Raw genomic sequence first — 19126 nt, forward strand, 5'->3', positions numbered from 1 at the left:
TATAATATATATTTTTTTATAACTATTATTTTTAATCTTTGTACTGTCATTAATTATATATAATATATACATATATATTTATTAAATTTACAATAGTTTCATATGTTTTTTTTTGTTACAATAAATAAAAATTGTTTTTTTTTTTAATTTACATTATATACAAAAGGATGTTAAATTCTATTTCTATTTCAATAATTATCATTTTTTTTTATTACATGTTAAAAAGAATATTTTGTTACTTATTTCCCTTGTACATAATATTTATTTGTTTAAACATTCTATAATTTATTTATATTTTTAAATCTTTTATTATAAATATTTATGAATTTTAATTAAAATTTTTTTTTTTCAAAATAAGTCTCTAACTGTAAATTTGGGTATACAAAATATTAAAAAAAAAAGTATCATAAAATTTCTTTTTTCTTTCAATTTTTATATTGTAATATTTATTTGATAATTTTAAAAAAAAATCAGAAAATGAATAAAACAAAAATTTTATATATAATATTGTAAACATTTACATATTAAATTGTTGAACTTAATGTAAAAAGTATTTCTTATATCTTTTGATAAAAAGTTTATTGTAGCTGATATTAAAAATTTTTATTTATTTAACCAGAATTAATGATATTATATAAACTTAAGCATTTTTGCCAATTTAAATTTTACGTTTTAAAACATTATTATATATATAAGGTTAATGTATATTTAGAAATTGTAATTATTATATGGACCAATTCTCTTTTAACTAAAGGTGCATTAATCATGGTTATTTAAAATGATTACTTATGAATAGAATATATTATATATATATACATATAATTTATATATATTTTATAACTTTAATTTAGGGAAATAGTTATAAATTTATAAATAAATATCCTTTTATTTTCAATCTTAATTAAGGAACCATTATTTTATAACATCAAACAGTAGTACTTTCTTTGATGTCTTATTATATAATCTTAAAGATATTCTTCCTTTCTCAAAACTTTTTTCTTCCTCTTTTTCATTATAATCATTTAATGATATTTTTGTCTTTTAACCAGAAGTCAAAATAATTATAATTTTTCCTTTTTATATAATTATAAATATATTAGACCAATTTTCAATCTTTTAAGTCTTATTTGTACCCTAATCTATCTTCTTGACTTTATAAAAGTGTTATAAAATGTACCTTCACTATTATTAATCTAAAATATTATTTATATTACAATTCTTTCAATATCCATTGTAATCTTCTATCAAGATTATCATATTATGATGAATATACTGTCTTTTCTTTATTAAATATGTAATAAATTTCTTTATAATCCTCTTTTTTATATAAAGATTTTTTTATTTATGTATTTTGATCATATATTTTTTTATAATTTATATTAAAAATATTAGATCTTTATTTTTTTTTTAATTAAAAAAAAACTAATTTTAATCATAAATGCTAATCTTATACCTCAAATCTATCTCTCAATCTCTTATAACTATCTTTATAATATTTAAAAAAATATATTTTTTATCTATTATATAATTTTTTTTTATAGATTTCAAATTATCTTATAATGATTAGACAATTTGTATAAATGTAAAATAATGTAAAAATTTTATTTTACATATAAAAAAAAATAAAAGAAAAGATAATGGACATTTCTTTAAATATAAAATTAAATATTATTGTAACTAGGTTTGTGGAGGAAAAAATTTATTTTGTTTAATATAATTACAAGTTAGAGAAAAGATAAATAAATTTGATTAATAAAACTTAGTGAAAAAAGGGATCTAAATGAAAGTTGTTTTTTTTTGTCAGATTATTTGTTAAAAGAAAGCATTTTATGTTTGAATGTCATAATCATTCTATTCTTTAATTTGTAGAAAGAAATTAAATTGTAATATATATTAGAAAATATATCTGTTATTGATGTTTAATGATAAAAATTATGATTGATATAATATATTTATTCTATAATTTCAAAAAAAAAAACTTATTCTTCCTTCTTCTAAAAAAAAATGAAAATGTTTATAGAATGTTTATAATAAATAGTTATTAGGAAATATATATATATATTTATTTTATATCATTCAATTTAACAGTTTTTCAAAGATAGCCAGTGCACATATTTGTATCATTTTTAATATATTTATTAAAATTTAAAGTTAACACTATATGTTACTTAATCATTTTAAACAGTTTTGCTTTAAATTTACACATACATAAAAATGTATCATTCGGCAAAAGAATGTATAAATATCATTTATATGTGCATATGTTATTTCCCATCTTCAAAGATTAAAAAACAAATATTAATGGGTTTTTTTTTATGAATAAAATGATAAAGGAAGCCTTTAAAATATTTCAGGAACGTTATTTTTTTTATATTAACTATATTTCCTTTAACATAACATCTTACTCCAATAACATCCTCTATTTTAATAATATATGGTCATTTATTTAAATCATCTTATTATTGTTTGTTCTACCTTCTTTTTTCTTTTTTTTTTTGATTAAATGATAAAATCACATATATAACATTTTTTTAAACTGCTTATAAAAGTTATATGTAATTGTATTTAGGAAAGGCAAATAAAATTTTTATTATTATATATTTATTAATTAATTTTTTTAATAGTTATTGTATATTTAGACCACACTATTTATCAAAAGACAAATCTTTTTTTTTTTATTAAATAGTTATAATCTTTTTTTTCTATCATAAAAATTATCTTCTTTTTTTTTTTATAAAGAAATTGTTTTAAATATAATATATATGTTTAAAAAGGTTTATTAAAATAAAATGAGTGTAAAAAAATAATTGTTAGCTTTATAATAAATAACAATATATATATATGTATATATATAATTAGAAGTAACTTACGATTAACCGCCATTCGACCTTTATTGTAAATTAGTTAGATACAATAAATGTTATATATATATATTCATCATTCTCCTACTCCATAAAAACATATCTTTCTTATTACTCATTATAAAATGTAATGAAAAGATATATATTAACTTAACTTAAAATAAAAAAAACACCTACTTTTATCTATAACATTTTTTATAACAATATATTACTGCAATTTTTTTTTTATTATTTTTTATTTAAATATATTTTTTTTTAACATTAAAACATTAATTTTTTGCCCTTTTTTTTTACAACTATGTATAAATAATATTTCATAATAATAGATAAAAAAAAACATTATACATGTTTATTAAATAATAATTTTAATATTATTAAAGTGCAAAAATTATATTTATATGTTTAAAAATATTATTAAATAGCTTTTGATATTTATTACTTTTTAAACTTTTATATCAATATTTTTTATAATTATTATTATTATATATTATAATATATTATATTTTTGGATTAATTAAACATACAAATTTATATGTTAATGGCGCCTAATTTTTGACAAGATATATATATGTATTGGCGGTTAAAATATTATGTACATATACCTATTTAAAAAAAAAAAAAAACTAAATTACGTAATAAATAAATATATATATATATTTTATCCATTAACATTACATATGTAAAATTTAATGTATTTTATGAAATGAGGTAATAATGTCTTTTTTTTTATTTTAAATAAAAATGAAAAAAAAAAAAGAAAAAATTTTATGTATTGTTTTATAAAATATTAAATGATTTACAAAAATTATACTATAATACATATATTTTTTTAATTTTAAATATTTTAACAAAAGATTTATTTTTTTTTTCTTATATTATAATAATATAAAATATAAACTTTATTATACAAAAGACTTTATAAAATTTTTTTTTTTTTGCCTATAATGGTTGAATGAAAAAGAAAGGGTTTAAAGTATATATATTTGGAATATTATTTAAAAGGTTTTTTAGTATCTATTATTTTAATAAAACATTTCTTCATAAATTGATAGTTATATATAATATATATTTTTACATGTAAATAAATAATACAAAGAAATACTTAAATTTTATCCTTTATTATATGTGATTAGCTTTTTGAAAATAATTTGTTATTAGGTTATTTAAAAGATATAGCTTTTAAAGTAATACACAACAATTTGATTTGATTATCTTTCTCATATATTTGACTATTTAATTCATCTTCCTTTTTCAAATCTTCTATTGCCATGAATTTACGTTTACTTAAACTTTTACAAATTCTAATAATTTTTATATTTTTTTTAACTAATATATTTTTTAATAAATATTATTATTATTTTTTGTTTTTTTTTAATAATTATAATGCATTTTATAACAGTTTAATATAAAATTCAAGTAAAAAAAAGTGTTATAATTAAATAAAATTTTTGTGGAAGATATTATATTATTATCATATTAAAATTAAATAATTTTATATTATAATTTTTATTTTTTTTTAGAAAATCATGAATGCTACTTCAGCGTATTATCATTCACATTCTATTGCTCCTTATCCTATATTACGTGTCCTTGATCCAAGAACAAATTACCCTTCTGTAAATGTAGGACCTCTTCTTGAAAATTATCCATTAATTGGTAACCAAAATAATGTTAATTGGAGTCAGATAAATGAAAGAAATCCATTACAACATATTAATCAAGGTAAGTATATTATTATTTTAAAATATTTTTTGTTTATACTTTATTATTATTTAATTTATAATAATTATAATGATTATTTAAAGTAATAAGATATTTTATATATAAATTATGGCAAAAATAATACTACAATACGCCTGTTTGTTAAATATTTCTGTTATACGATTTTAATTCTCAATTACAATTTAATTGTAAAATAAAATAAAAAAATCTGGCAAAGGAAGAAGATAGTAAAACAAATTTTAAATAACATCTGGATGAGTTAAATTGTAACCTGGTCGTTTCTATATATTCTCCATTCTTTTGATTGCACTTTCAGAGTATGTTGTTATTTAAATAATAATAATATATATATATTATATAATATTAAAGATATATACATATATCAAAATTTTAGGGGTGATTTTTGTTTTTAAACAATTTGTTATCAACGGCAAAATTGATATGATATTATTATTTAGTATATGTTAACTGAATTTTACAATTTTATTACTAGATTTATATATATATTTATACATAAATCTTCTTTTTTTACATCTTTTGTTCTTCTCCAAGTTTTAAAATCTTTCCTATGACTTATTGGTAAGTAATGATGAGACATTAGTATTCTTCTGGTTACAAGATACATTCCTGGGGTAGTAAAAATAAAATATATGACGATTAGTAACCTAGGACATCTTGTCTCGTCACAAAAATTTTTCAATGTATAATATCAATCAGTTAAAAAGAAAAGTTAAAGTAGGAGGGCAATTATTTAATACATCTCACTTAACTCTTTTTAATGCTTTCTATCTCACTTGCTAATACCTAGAAATATTATCTTTACTTTGTTTCTTCTTTGTGCCTAGATTTGCCTGATTATTTCTTATCCTCCAGCAATATATAATATATTTGCCATCATCATATAGTTTATGGTTTCCTCAATAAAATATTTATTTATAATATTTATTATAATATTATTTATTAATATATAAATATATTTTTTAAAAAAAAAATAAAAAAAAAAATAATTAAAATTTGTTTTAGCACCTATAATGGCAAACACAGGATATGATGGTTTATACCAAACTCCTGAAATTAATCAACAAACAATTGATAATAGTAATAATGATATAACATTAATGCAATTACCATCTAATCAATCATCAAATTCTCCTAAAGATGTTATTCTTAATAATACAACAACAACATCCTCAACAATTACAATAGATCAAGGAAAATTATCTAAAGATACAAGAACACCAACACCAAATAGTTCATCATCTTCACAAGCATCATCAGATAAACTTTCTGTATCATCAACAACAATATCTTGTGGAACAAGCGCAAAATCAAGTTTATCAATGACGACTTCACCACAATCTAATTTATTTGTTGGACCTAAAACACCCCCACCAACTATAGGTAATGGAAATGGTCAACCTGAATGTGTACCAAAAAGATTGCATGTATCAAATATACCATTTCGTTTTCGTGATAATGATTTAAAAAATATGTTTGAAAAATTTGGAACTGTTACTGATGTTGAAATTATTTTTAATGATCGAGGCAGTAAAGTAAGATATTATTTATTATGAATAATAATAATAACAATCTTTATATTATTTTTTTTTGTAGGGTTTTGGTTTTGTTACAATGGAAAATGCTTCTGATGCTGAGAAAGCTAAAGCATCACTTAATGGAACAACAGTTGAGGGTAGAAAAATTGAGGTAAGTTAATTTTATAATGTTATAAAATGATTTTATTCCACAAAATCTATTTATTTTTTTTTTCTGGCAACCATATATCAAAAAGAGGATGTGCATGGAAAAATATTATTATAAAACTACATTAAAATTTACATTATTATATATAAACTATCAACAAAAGCACGTTAGAAAAAGATTTTAATAATAATATTATATAGCTTGAATACCAAAAAATCAAAAAAAAAAAAAGTTAAAATGCCAAAGTATATCATTTTCAGTAGTGTTTATTTTTTACAAATACATTTATAATGTAAATAATATTTATTTTTCGATGAGTTAAACTTTACAATATAAAAAATGGTAATATTTCACATTCTTTAACTTTACATATAATAATTTCTTAAGCACGTCATCTGGTTATGCTTTACATCATTTCTCTATCCATATTATTGTTGGCAAGAAAAAAAAATATTATATTTAGAAATATATGTAAATATCAACTTAAGATATTATATATCATATAAATCCAGATGATTCATTATTTTTCCTTCTTATTTTTAATAAAAAAAAAAAGTTTTAAAATAATAAGTTAAAAATAAAAAAAGGAAAATTATGGAAAAAAGAAAAAAAAAATTTATGATTTTTAAATTTGTTAATAATTTTGTTTGATTTTTAAAATTTATTTTAATAATTTGTTTGCTTTTGAGGTGAATCATGCAACTGCCCGAGTCCACTCTAAAAAACCGAAAAACGTTTATGGTGAGTATTATTATTTATTTATTATTTTTTTTCTTGTATGAATTTTGGTTTATTATCTTAGCATGTTTTGAAGCACGAGATGTAACTGAAACATTACATATTTTTTTTTTACTTTTATTTACCAAAACATTTCATTACAATTATAATTGTTGTTATTTTTTTTTAGCAAATATTGATCAAAATGCAACGATTGCTGTTTTGCAGAATGCTGCATTAAAACAAGTTATTAATAATATAGCAGCTAGAAATACTTATGGTAATTTAGGTTTGAGGAATCCATTAGATGCTACAGCTACATCATTAGTTTTACCACTAGCATTACAACAATCTGCTGTACAAGTACAAAATCAAGCATTACAACAATTGTATGCTGCTCAATTGTACCAACAAGCACAACCATTACTTTTTGCTTCTGGTGCTGTACCACAACAAGCAGCTGTACAGTTACAACTTCAAACACAATTATCTAATAATCCTATTCAACCAGGTAATGTAACTAATCCCGGAATAATAGATCCAAATACAACAGCATTATATGGTGTAGATCATGCTAGATTACAACAAATATTATTATCACAACAACAAAATGCTTTAGCAAATAGTGTAGCAGTAAATGGTCGAGTACCACAAGGAACAGTTACAGGAGCACCACCAACAGGGACCTCAGTTGTTACAGCTCAAACTGGAGCAAGTATTTTAGGTGAACCATATTTAGGGAATGCTTTACAAACTCATATGTCAACATACAATTCGCAATATAGGCAGGCAAATCGTTATCAGCCATATTAAAATTAAAAAATTAACTACTTCTAATGAGAATTGTTGTCTATATGTTTTATGAATTTCAAAATGTCGTGATTAGATAACGATTGTTATTTTCCTATATCTATGATAATTATTTTATCAAAAAAAAAATGGTACTTTAAATTTTTTTAAAACATTTTAGTGAAAGTGTTTAAAAAAATAATAATAAAAAATATGTATTGTATTTTACAAAAAAAAAAAAATTTTACGGTGTTTTATGTCTAATAATATTTGGAATGTACCCAAGTCTGCAACATTAAAACAATCAGTAGTTTTTTATTATTTAAAGAAAAAGAATAAAATATTTTTTAATAATTAAAAAAAAAAGATTATAACCAAGATAATAATACTGTTATCTTATTAAATATTTGGCATGTTATAATTAAAGAAGAAAGTCAAATTAATTTGAAATGGAATGATGAACTTTTTTAATATTAATATGTCATAAATTGTTTATACTTTATATTTTATTTTATACCTCTTTATTTATTTGATGTTTTTATGAATAATAAGAAAGAAAAAATACTACATATTTAAATATTGTTAGATCACTTTTATATATTCAGGATGCCTTAAATATTCCTGCAAAACATTTCAGTTTTTACAATATAATTCATTATTTTAAATGATTTTCATAAAAATGTTATTATGTTGTAGTTATCAAAAGAATTTATTAAAAACTTTTAAACGGTATTTTTTTATTTTCAATTGAAAAAAGTGACTGATAAAATAATATCTCATAGTTTAGAATATATTTCATAATGTTAAAATTATATTTTAAATGTAAATAAGATTTTTATAATTATTTAATTCTTGGTAGTAAGAAATTCAAAAAATGATGCTGAAAATTTTAATTGAAATGTATTACAAGAAAAGTATCTTAAAATTGCCATAAAAATGTAATAAATTTTATTTTACTTTTTCTATATTAGTAAGAATATGATTATATACCCAATGATATTACTAACATTAAATATTAATTTAAAGAAAATTGTAATTAAATTGCATTCTTAAAGTAAATAATTATATAACTCTTAAACATTAAAAAAAAATGTTTTTCATTATAAAAATGTTTAAAATACATATTTTGTAAATAATTTTTTTGTTTATAATGTAGGTGAATTGTTTTCATTGAAAATAAATAATTCTGGAAAAAAAATTGTTTAAAAATAAAAAAAAAATTTAAGGATATTTAAGTGTATACTAGAATACATAAGATATCCCGTATATAAATAATTTCTTATATTTTATTAATTTTTTAACATTCGTTTAGTTTATTTTTATATAAAAGATATTTTATTGAACTTTAATCACCATTAAAAATTCTTTAAATAACATGATATTTGATGGTAAATGAAAACAATAAACAAGTAACTTTTAGTTTTTGGTTAATGACGAAATAATTTATATATAAATTTTAGGAGTTTTCCAATATAAATGATTAATATTTAATGAAGAGTATGACGTTATATTCTTATGTTTTTGGAGTATTTAAGTGTATTTTGTGTATCTTTTTAAATATAGAAGTATTATTTTAGAATAATTTTCTAAGTTCTATTAAAGTAAAATTTGACTTATTACACCTTATTTAATCTAATGATTCTTTTAAAAAAATTAAATTTTAAATATGTTTTTCAATATTTTTATATAATTAATATATTTTTGCCATTAACGTATGGTATTGCTTGCAAAAGTTATCATAAATATTATGATGATTTTAAGAAGAGAGAAATTGTTGAGTCACAATGTTATTCAAGTACACCATATTGTGTTAAGGCAATTTATTCTGATCCTGATCCTAGTAAAATGAATGGTATTAGTCAAGGATGTGATAAGAATGATTGTATTGGTGTTGGAAAACGATCACATGGATGGGATAAAAATGGTTGTAAACGTCATTCAGATTATGGAAAAGATGGAATAATATGTTGTTGTAGTGGTGAGGATTATTGTAATACATCGAAAAAAAATAATTCAATGTCTTATATTATTCTTTTCATAACCTTAATGTTATTCAAAATTTTTAATATTTTTTAAAAACTTCTCTATGATGAATAATAAAAAAAAATAAATTTTGTAAAAATAATACAATAAATATTTTTGCATATTAATTGAATTTTTTTTAATAACTTTTCAAAATAATATCTTTTTCAAATGTAAAATATTTATATAAATAATTTATTTTAAATCTATAAAATATGTGTTTAAAATGACAAAAAAAAAACTTTTAAACTATTTAATATACTTTTATTTGAATGATATATCTTAAATAAGAACATAAAATTAATTATTTAATCTTATTTAAACTAATTATATAAATATAATTACATTGGTATATTTATAATTATTTAGAAATTTTTAAAATTAACTTCTACCAAAAAAGAATTTAAAAATCGTATAAAATTTAAGATGTTTGAGACATAATAAAGAAAACAAATAAATTAGATTTTAACAAATGTAAAAATTATTTTATAATTTTTTATTTAATTTACTCTCATTTTATGTAGTTTGTAATTTTATGTTATAAAAAAAATAATTTATTTAAAATAAGTATATAAAAAATATACTACTAATGTTGTTATGAGAGAACATTCTACAACAAAAAACTATTTTTATAAATATAGTTATATAATTATGTAAAGTAAAATTAAAGATAACTTTTTTTAAAAGTAATATAAAATTTTTTGATGTTCTTTTTTCACAGATATTTTTGTCATGATCATTATAAAAAAATAATGTGGCTTAAGTTTTCAATTTAAATTAGAATTCATGATGGTAAATATATCATTTGGATTCTTAATGAATTATATTTATTTTACATTAAAATAAATTCATCATTTTTCTAAAGTAAATTATAAGTATGTTTAATTAAATGTAAGTATAACAAGTAAAAAATATATATTCTCAAGTAATCCTTCTAATAAAATTATCATTGATAGATTTTTATGATGTGTTTTTTTCTAGTTTTTTTTTTCTAAAGTACATGTTTTTTAAATCTTTTGATAGAAAAAAGAAGAAAGAAAATATATTAATTTAACTAAATTAATAAAGAATTCTTTAATTACTTCTTAATTAATAGACTTTTTTAAATAAAAGATTAATAATCAATCATTATATATATTCCACAATAAACTTTTTTATTAAATTTTCACTATAAATGTTTTGGTTTTAAGTATTATACTAAGCAAAACATTTTATCATATACAAAAATTTGTTTTCTTACAAAGTATCTTTTGTTTTGTTAAATAATTAAAGTTCTTTTCAATGTATAATTGTTTTAAAATACTGCTTAAAAATTAAAATATACTAATTATTCTTTAAAAATTACTACTACAAAAGAAATGGTAAGCGATATATTTATGAAGATTTAAATAAATAATTAAATATATTGGAAAAAGATTAAAACAATAGAATTACATTATTTCCATGATTTAAACATGTAACAATTAGAGTCAAGATTTCATCAAAATTATATCATACAAAAAAAATTTACTTTTTATTATTAGAAATTATTTCTTTATAAACTAATACTATCAAACTAATCAAAACTAATTATTACACACTGTAAGTTTATTTTATTATAATTAAATTTTCTTCAAAGTTCTTAACTATGTTTAAGCCAATAAAGTTTATTCTAACATGATTAATCATGCAATTATTTCAGTACTTTAGTTAATATAATGTCTGAAACTTTTTATATATAATATTATGATTAGGGATTTGTCATTTTAAAGTTAAATTTGTTTATATTTATAGACATTTTTATTAGATATTTAATAGGTAAGAATATATTATAAATATATTTAGAAACTATTACTTATTTGATTTTTTATAGATAGAAAAAAACTATACACTTTCTAGTAAAAAAGGTCTCTTAGTTACAAATGAAAATTTAGGCACAGAATATAACCATATTTTAGCTATATAAACACTATACACTTAAGAATGAAGAAATATGTATCCATGTGAAGATGTATAAGATATAGTTAATATGTAACCAAATTTAAAATATAGAAACAAATCTTAAGGCACCTTTATATGATAATGAGTTGACTAAAAACATAAACAGTAATATATGATATAATGAAGAGAAATATTATTTAATTATATGGAATATTAAATACATTTTAAAGAGAATATTTTGATAATTTTTTTTTAAAAATTTTCATGTAATTTTAAAGTATTTTAGTATCAACATTTGTCGTTTACTGTCACAGCATTGTAATCTGCACACTTGATATGTTAATAGTAGAAAGAAGCTCTTTTTGAATTACATTTGCTAGAAACAAATAATGTGTCATTTTTATGTTTAAAACAGAAATTATTTTACAGTTTCTATAAAAATATTTTAAATGTATTTGTTTTAAAAATGTTAAAGACTGATGATAATTTCAATGTTATTTTTAAATATAAAGAAGGCAAAAAACGGTTTTTCTAGAGATTTCAAAATATTCGTATACATTTGTCAAAAAATAAAACTATTGTATCACTTGATTTTAAAGTTTGATTTATATCATCACATGTTTTTTTATATTTCTTAAAAAGACTTTTTCATTTCATATATGATTATATAACGTTATTTTACATAAAAAATAAGCTAATGTTTCTATTTTTAGAGAACAATTTTCAATAACGAAATATAAAAAAAAATTATATTTTATAACAATTAGTTTTAAAAATAGAAAAAAGAATCTAATCTTATCAATGTTGTAAATCAAAATTAATTTACCTTAAAACTGAATGTTACAAACGTTTTGTGTTTTTAATATAATTTTTAACATATTTTGATTAGAAAAGACTTTTGATTTGATGAAAACATGTTGATTTGACAATAAAACAATTTATGATTTGTAAAAATTTATGCTTTAATTTTTTTTTGTACTTGTTTATAATATAATTTTTCTTTTAGTTTGTTACATATTATTTTTGTGAAGAAATTTTTTATTTTTCTAAGACAAAGCTATATTTTTATCAAGTTTTAAAAGTAGTTCTGATATATATTAAATGTATATATTTTTGATAATAAGAAAAAATAAAGAGTAGCTTAGTTCTATTCTTGAGAACTTTATACATAAATTCTGAAGTCTTGAATGATGGAATTATTGATGTAGATAAAAAGTCTTTACAATTATTATTTTAAAATATGTATACGATTGAAATATTTCCAAGTTTTTATATTTCTGTATTTATAAGAAATGACAATAACAAATTGTATGAATTTTTTAAAGAATATCTTATTATATATACTGTTTTTTTTTACTTAATATTTAAATAACAATTTCTATAATTTGAAATGTATTACTTTAAGTATTCACAGTTGTTAAACTTGTACTTTATCAAATTGTTTTTAGAATTTTTGAATAATGGATATTGAAATAATAAAACAACTAATAGACCAATTAAATGATTTGAACAATATAACAGCAGTTGACTATGAAGAACTTGAATTTACACTAAAAAAAGTACTACCAAAAGGAATTATTGTATCTTATTTAAAGATATTACCACCTGAAAAATTGGAACGTCTGTTGACAGAAGATATAAAAAAATCTTACAATCAATTAGAATTTGCTCAATTTCTTTTAAATGAGTATATAGAGTATGATCTACAAGAAAGATTAAAACAAATAGTTAGAATTATGTTAATGATATCACTACAAGATATTGAAATACATGATTTTTTAGAATATATAATGCATAATAAATATGTGATTTCAAGTGACAATGGACATCAATATTGTTGTGTTTATGTAGAAAATTTATATAGTCAACAATCAATTACTAAAAAAAATAAAAAAGATAGTGAAGGTATTTTAAACTTTGCAGTTTTTGAAGATATTATTGAAACATCAAAAAGGGTACACTCAGTTGACTATAAAAAATATACAATTAAATTTGATAAAAATATTGTACTTGATTATGTATTACAAAGGAATCTTGTAAAGATGAATCAACTAAAAAGAAAAAATCCATATGAAAATGATGGAAATGAAATAACTATAAAAAAAGCTAACACAATTAAAAGAGATGTTTTAAATGATAAAGAAAATGAAGTGCCTATCATGACTTTTTTTAACAATGAAAAAAAAGAAAATGATGAATGTTAAGGGTATTATAACAAATCTACAATTATTAATCATTATTTCATCATATATTTTTCATAATTTGAATACATTTGTGTAGAATAATTTAAGCAAAAGTTAATTTATTTTTAATTATTTTTTTTTTTTTATTAATTTAACACCTGATTAGTATATTATTTTCCATATTTTGTTATATTTTTTTTTCATACATTTTTGGTTATTTTATAAATAAAGAATTTAATCTTTTATTACTAAAAATATTTTTTATTTAATATTATATTTCTTTATTATTTAAGATATATTTTATATATATAAATGTGTATGTAACTAAATTTTTATTTTGCGGGACGTTAAGTTTTATTAAAATGTAATATTGTATATATATATATATATAATAATAATAATAAGTAAATTAAAAATGATTATATTTAATTATTTAAATTATTATTTTAATAAATATAACATACATTTATAATTATTAATATATAATTTATAATTTAAAAATTGATTATTTAGTATAGAATATATTAATTAATTTGTTTATCATTATCATTATAATAAATAATATATGATAATAAAAATTTTACTGTAAAATAATTAAAATACAGGAAATAATGTTGAAGAAAGCTTTTGAATAAAGGTATAAATCTTACAATATATAGTTAATTAATCTTTTTTAAATAATAAGAATATAATTAAAACAAGTAACTATATAAATATATATATGTATTATATTGATATTATTAATTTCATTTATTTACAAACCAAAAGTAGTATGGAAAAACTTAATAACTGATTAAAACTTTATTTAATATAATTATTTTGTTAACTTAAATGTAAAAAATTGTTATAATAATATAATAAATATCAATCTTTAGGTACGATATTTATATAAACTCCAATTTTGTTATACTAATATTGTTTTAGTTATTTATTTAATTATTAAATACAGTAAATTTTATCTAACAATAACATAAATATTTGAATGCAAAAAAGAAAATTTAATTAAAAAGTCTATGTTAATGAAAGTGAAATAAGATAAAATAAGAGGAGATAAAAATTGGAGAAAAAATTTTGTAGTAAAACATTTTATTTAAATAGTTACATGTTGTAGATTCTAAATATAATCAACTCCATTTACTGAAACTTATTTTTTTCGTTAAATAAATGATATCATTAATTTCATACACATTTTTTATATTCATAACGACTTTTTTAAGATTATTCTTAAAACAATCTGATAAAATATAAATAATATTTTTTTATTTTAATTAGTTCCTTTTCTAATTAATGTAGTATTTTTGCTATTTTTATAAAGATTAACATTGCTTCTAAGTACAAATATATTATAGAGTCTTATTCATTTAAGTTAGGTTTAGTTTCTTATGCCATTTTATTATATAGATAACTTTTAAAATATATAGAAGACTTTTTTTTTTAATTGATGAAATGGTAATATTACACTTTTTCTGTCTTGGTGACATATGAAATTGTGAATAAAAATAGTTCTAAGATTTTTTTTTATTTTATAATATTATATCTATATTTTTTATATTCTAAAATGATTTCTAAGTATTTTAGATTATGTTGACGTGATCTACAATCTTTATGATTAAGAAAATAAGAAATGTTAAATATATTGTATGTTATAGTAATGGTAACTTTATCTTATATCTTTCAAATTGAATTCATGGATATTTTCTATAAAAAAAATGGTTTTATGTTTATTAAAATTATTTTAAATCTTTTGGACAATTGTTAAACTTTACAAAATTAATCATATTCTTTTTCTCATATCTTTATAACAATATCTTTATACATATTCTATTCAATGAAAACAATTTTATGTTATCAAATTAAAATTTATTCATATTTGAACCAAGAACTTGTCATACATAGGACATGTTTAGAAGTAATTTATATAATATAACAAACATTTTTATTAACGAACTAGATAACAAATTATATTTATGTAAATATTTTATAAAATTATGGATTTATTGCAACATTTTATCTCTACTTATTTTATTAAAACTATGAGATATCTGATATTTTATAGTATATGCTTATTAGTCACTCATTATAATAATTACATTTAATCTAATCTTTTTTAAATAACTATAAAATAAAATATTTATATATATTTTAAAACTTATATTCATTACATACTTATCAAAAAAAAAAACAGACCAATAGATGCATCATTATGTATTATAGTTTCTCTGAAACAATTTATATAATTGAAATAAATTTATTATTTTAGCATATTTTTGTTTAATATTTCTATTATTATTATCATATATATTATATTTACATTTATATTTTGATTGCTCATACCAACAGGTTTTAAGCTATTATTTGATAATTTCTTAACATTTTTTATAGTATTTTTTTTTCCTTCAACTTCTTAGTTTCAGTTATATAATCATTCAAAGAATAGTAAAGTATTTTAATATGCGAAGTAAAAACTATATAAAGACATAATTATAAAAAAAAAGCTTATTAAGTTAAATTTTCCAATGAAAACGACTCCTTAAGCCATTAAATATACTTTAAAATATATTTTTATTTTAATACTTTCTTTTTAACTAAAATATAATATTTCTAAATTCAGGAATATTATATATCTACAAAAACAATTTTATACATTTATTTACTTTTAAAATAACTATCTTTTTTTCAATATTTTATTTATTATTAAGTTAAGTTAATAATGATTGTATATAATGCCAATTAGTATTTATAAATTCATATTGAAGTGTTATTGTGTATTTTTCTATATAAGATATATATATATATATATAATATTGTTGGCAAAAAAGCTAACAATTAATGCTGTTATATTATATTATTTTCACATTAAAATGAAAAGTATGCAAATATCTTAGAGAGAAAGTATTTTGGTAATACGCTGTCCAAATACGTTAATAATGTCATTTTCTATACTTATTAATAATTAATGAAATAATCATTATAGAGTAACTTAATGTAAGATATTAAATTATTATTTTCATTCTTATTAAAAAACTTTATTTAAAAGATTATTTTAAGTGTAAAATATAAGTATTTTATTGCTTCATTAATTTAAAATTTTCAACGTATTAATTAAACTTTTCTTATATTTATTTATAAACATTATCTTTGAAGCTTTTATATTTTTTAATTATAAATTTAAATATTGAAATTGTTTATATATTTAAAATACTTTTAATTTTATTAAAATTTTAATTTTTAGAAACCTTAAAGAATTTTTATTACTAACCAATAATCAAAATAATATTTAAATATGGTATATCAAACTGTGTTAAATTGTTCCGAATTGGTTATCATTATCTATGAACAATTACCTACACCAACTGATAAAATGAACTTTATGTTAACATGTAAAACTATTTATAATACTGTAAAAAATAAATTATTACTACCACAAGAATCTGTACTTAATCGAACAATTTTTGATGATGAAGCAATATTAATAGAATTTACAAAAATAACACTTCATACTGAATATTTAGAAATATCACCTGGTCCCAGAGAACATCTTGACGACAAATTAATTGATGTTATAAATAAAAAAATTAAAAATAACATAAAGCATATTAGAAAATTATATATAAACCCAATTCATGAAAACTGGAATCTGGTAATTGAAAAGTTTAACATTTTTGAAAATATAAAGTATCTCAAAATTGCTTGGACTTCACCACCAAGAAATTTACATTTTTTCAAACACTTAAATTCACTTAAACCAATTAATATATTTTGTGACTGCCAAGAAACTATTTCCTATAGGAAAGAAATTGAAAGCAATAAAAGTTGGTCATTTCCTAAAAGTATGAAAAATTTAACCATAAAATGTAAAAGTAAAAGTTGGATAAAAATTTTATTAAAAGGATTAACAAATTTTCAAAATGAAGAACTTGAAACATTGGAAATTATTCATCTATCAAATTTTATATATAACTTTTCAAATCACTGGAATGAATTTATTACATTAGTAAATTATTTTAAAAAAATTAATATCATTTCTGATTTTGCTATATATGGTAGGCAATTTTATAGTTTTTTAAATCATCTTGTTTCTATTGAAATTGCTAAAAAATGTCATTTAAATTTAAAAGTTTCAATTGACTCATCTTTTTGGTATGAAATTACTTGGGAAGTATGTGATAAAATTAAACTTTTATGTATTTTTAATGTTATTGAGAAAGTCAATTTAGAAAGATTAGATGAAAATGATATCAATGTAATATATAATACTTTATATAAAATGCAAAAATTAGAAACATTAATGTTTAGATTTACTATGGTTGATTTAGGTGTAGAATTTGAAACATTTGTTTACAATATAACTAAAAATTTAAAAAATATTCAAATAACAGATTGTAAAAGGATGAATATTATTAATTTACATGAAATATCAAGAAATCTTAAAAATTTAGAAATTGTATCATTATATGGAATAGAATCAGATGACATAACATTAGATAGAATTTTAGAAATGTTTTCTAATGTTAAAGTTTTAGAAATATTTTTTAAAAAATCATTTAAAAAATCAAAAATTCTTGAATTTTTGAAAGGTAAAAGATCAGATGATGGTCATTATAAATTTATATGGCCAAAGACAGTATGTTTAAATATTTTTACATTTTATCCAAAAAAGTCAGAATTAAGTGAATTATATAAAATTGAAAAAGAAATACCACGAAAATGTGGGCAACTTTTATTTGATAGTGATAAATTATATTTTGAAACAGTAACAGAAACAAATATCTTTAGAACAACATTACAAAAATGTTCAGGATGTTATAATTATTTAAAAACATTTAGAAATAACATCTTTAAAATCACATCAAAAACAGGATTATATGAAGATAAATTGTTTGAAATTTAAGTAACAAATATTTTGACCAAATTTGAAAGTTGTTATTTTAATTATATATCTAGTTATTTATTTACTGTGAAAAATATTTTTCACTATTTAACTATCTAGAAACTGAAAATTTACATAACTTTTAAAATTTCATTTTTACTAACTATTAATAACTACATGATAACGCAATTACTTTTTATACACAAAAACTTTCATAATATTTCAATTTATGTCAGCAATCTTACATCAGATATTTTCAGTTTTATTGGAATTTATCTTATGCTTATATTTAATAATTATTATACAAATTCAAACTATGAGAATTATATCAAACTACA

General features: G+C 18.4%; 4 protein-coding genes across 4 annotated transcripts; all 4 read left to right on the forward strand.

Annotated features, from left to right (window-relative positions):
* Positions 1-4387: 4387 nt before the first annotated feature.
* SRAE_X000010400 (Ataxin-2 binding protein 1) lies at positions 4388-7817 on the forward strand (the record flags this gene model as incomplete). The annotated part of the gene is made up of 5 exons (XM_024644408.1): positions 4388-4583; positions 5607-6136; positions 6198-6290; positions 6977-7028; positions 7195-7817. 5 exons carry the CDS (start codon positions 4388-4390, stop codon positions 7815-7817), a joined length of 1494 nt encoding a protein of 497 aa, XP_024509969.1.
* A 1611-nt stretch (positions 7818-9428) lies between these two features.
* SRAE_X000010500 (Hypothetical protein) lies at positions 9429-9869 on the forward strand (the record flags this gene model as incomplete). Its single annotated transcript, XM_024644409.1, has 1 exon — positions 9429-9869. One exon carries the CDS (start codon positions 9429-9431, stop codon positions 9867-9869), a length of 441 nt encoding a protein of 146 aa, XP_024509970.1.
* A 3326-nt stretch (positions 9870-13195) lies between these two features.
* SRAE_X000010600 (Hypothetical protein) lies at positions 13196-13939 on the forward strand (the record flags this gene model as incomplete). Its single annotated transcript, XM_024644410.1, has 1 exon — positions 13196-13939. The coding sequence occupies one exon, from the start codon at positions 13196-13198 to the stop codon at positions 13937-13939; it is 744 nt and encodes a 247-aa protein (XP_024509971.1).
* A 3262-nt stretch (positions 13940-17201) lies between these two features.
* Positions 17202-18809, forward strand: SRAE_X000010700 (Hypothetical protein; the record flags this gene model as incomplete). The annotated part of the gene is made up of 1 exon (XM_024644411.1): positions 17202-18809. One exon carries the CDS (start codon positions 17202-17204, stop codon positions 18807-18809), a length of 1608 nt encoding a protein of 535 aa, XP_024509972.1.
* Positions 18810-19126: the final 317 nt, after the last annotated feature.

The sequence above is a fragment of the Strongyloides ratti genome (assembly GCF_001040885.1).
Source record: "Strongyloides ratti genome assembly S_ratti_ED321, chromosome : X".
NCBI lineage: Eukaryota > Metazoa > Nematoda > Chromadorea > Rhabditida > Strongyloididae > Strongyloides > Strongyloides ratti.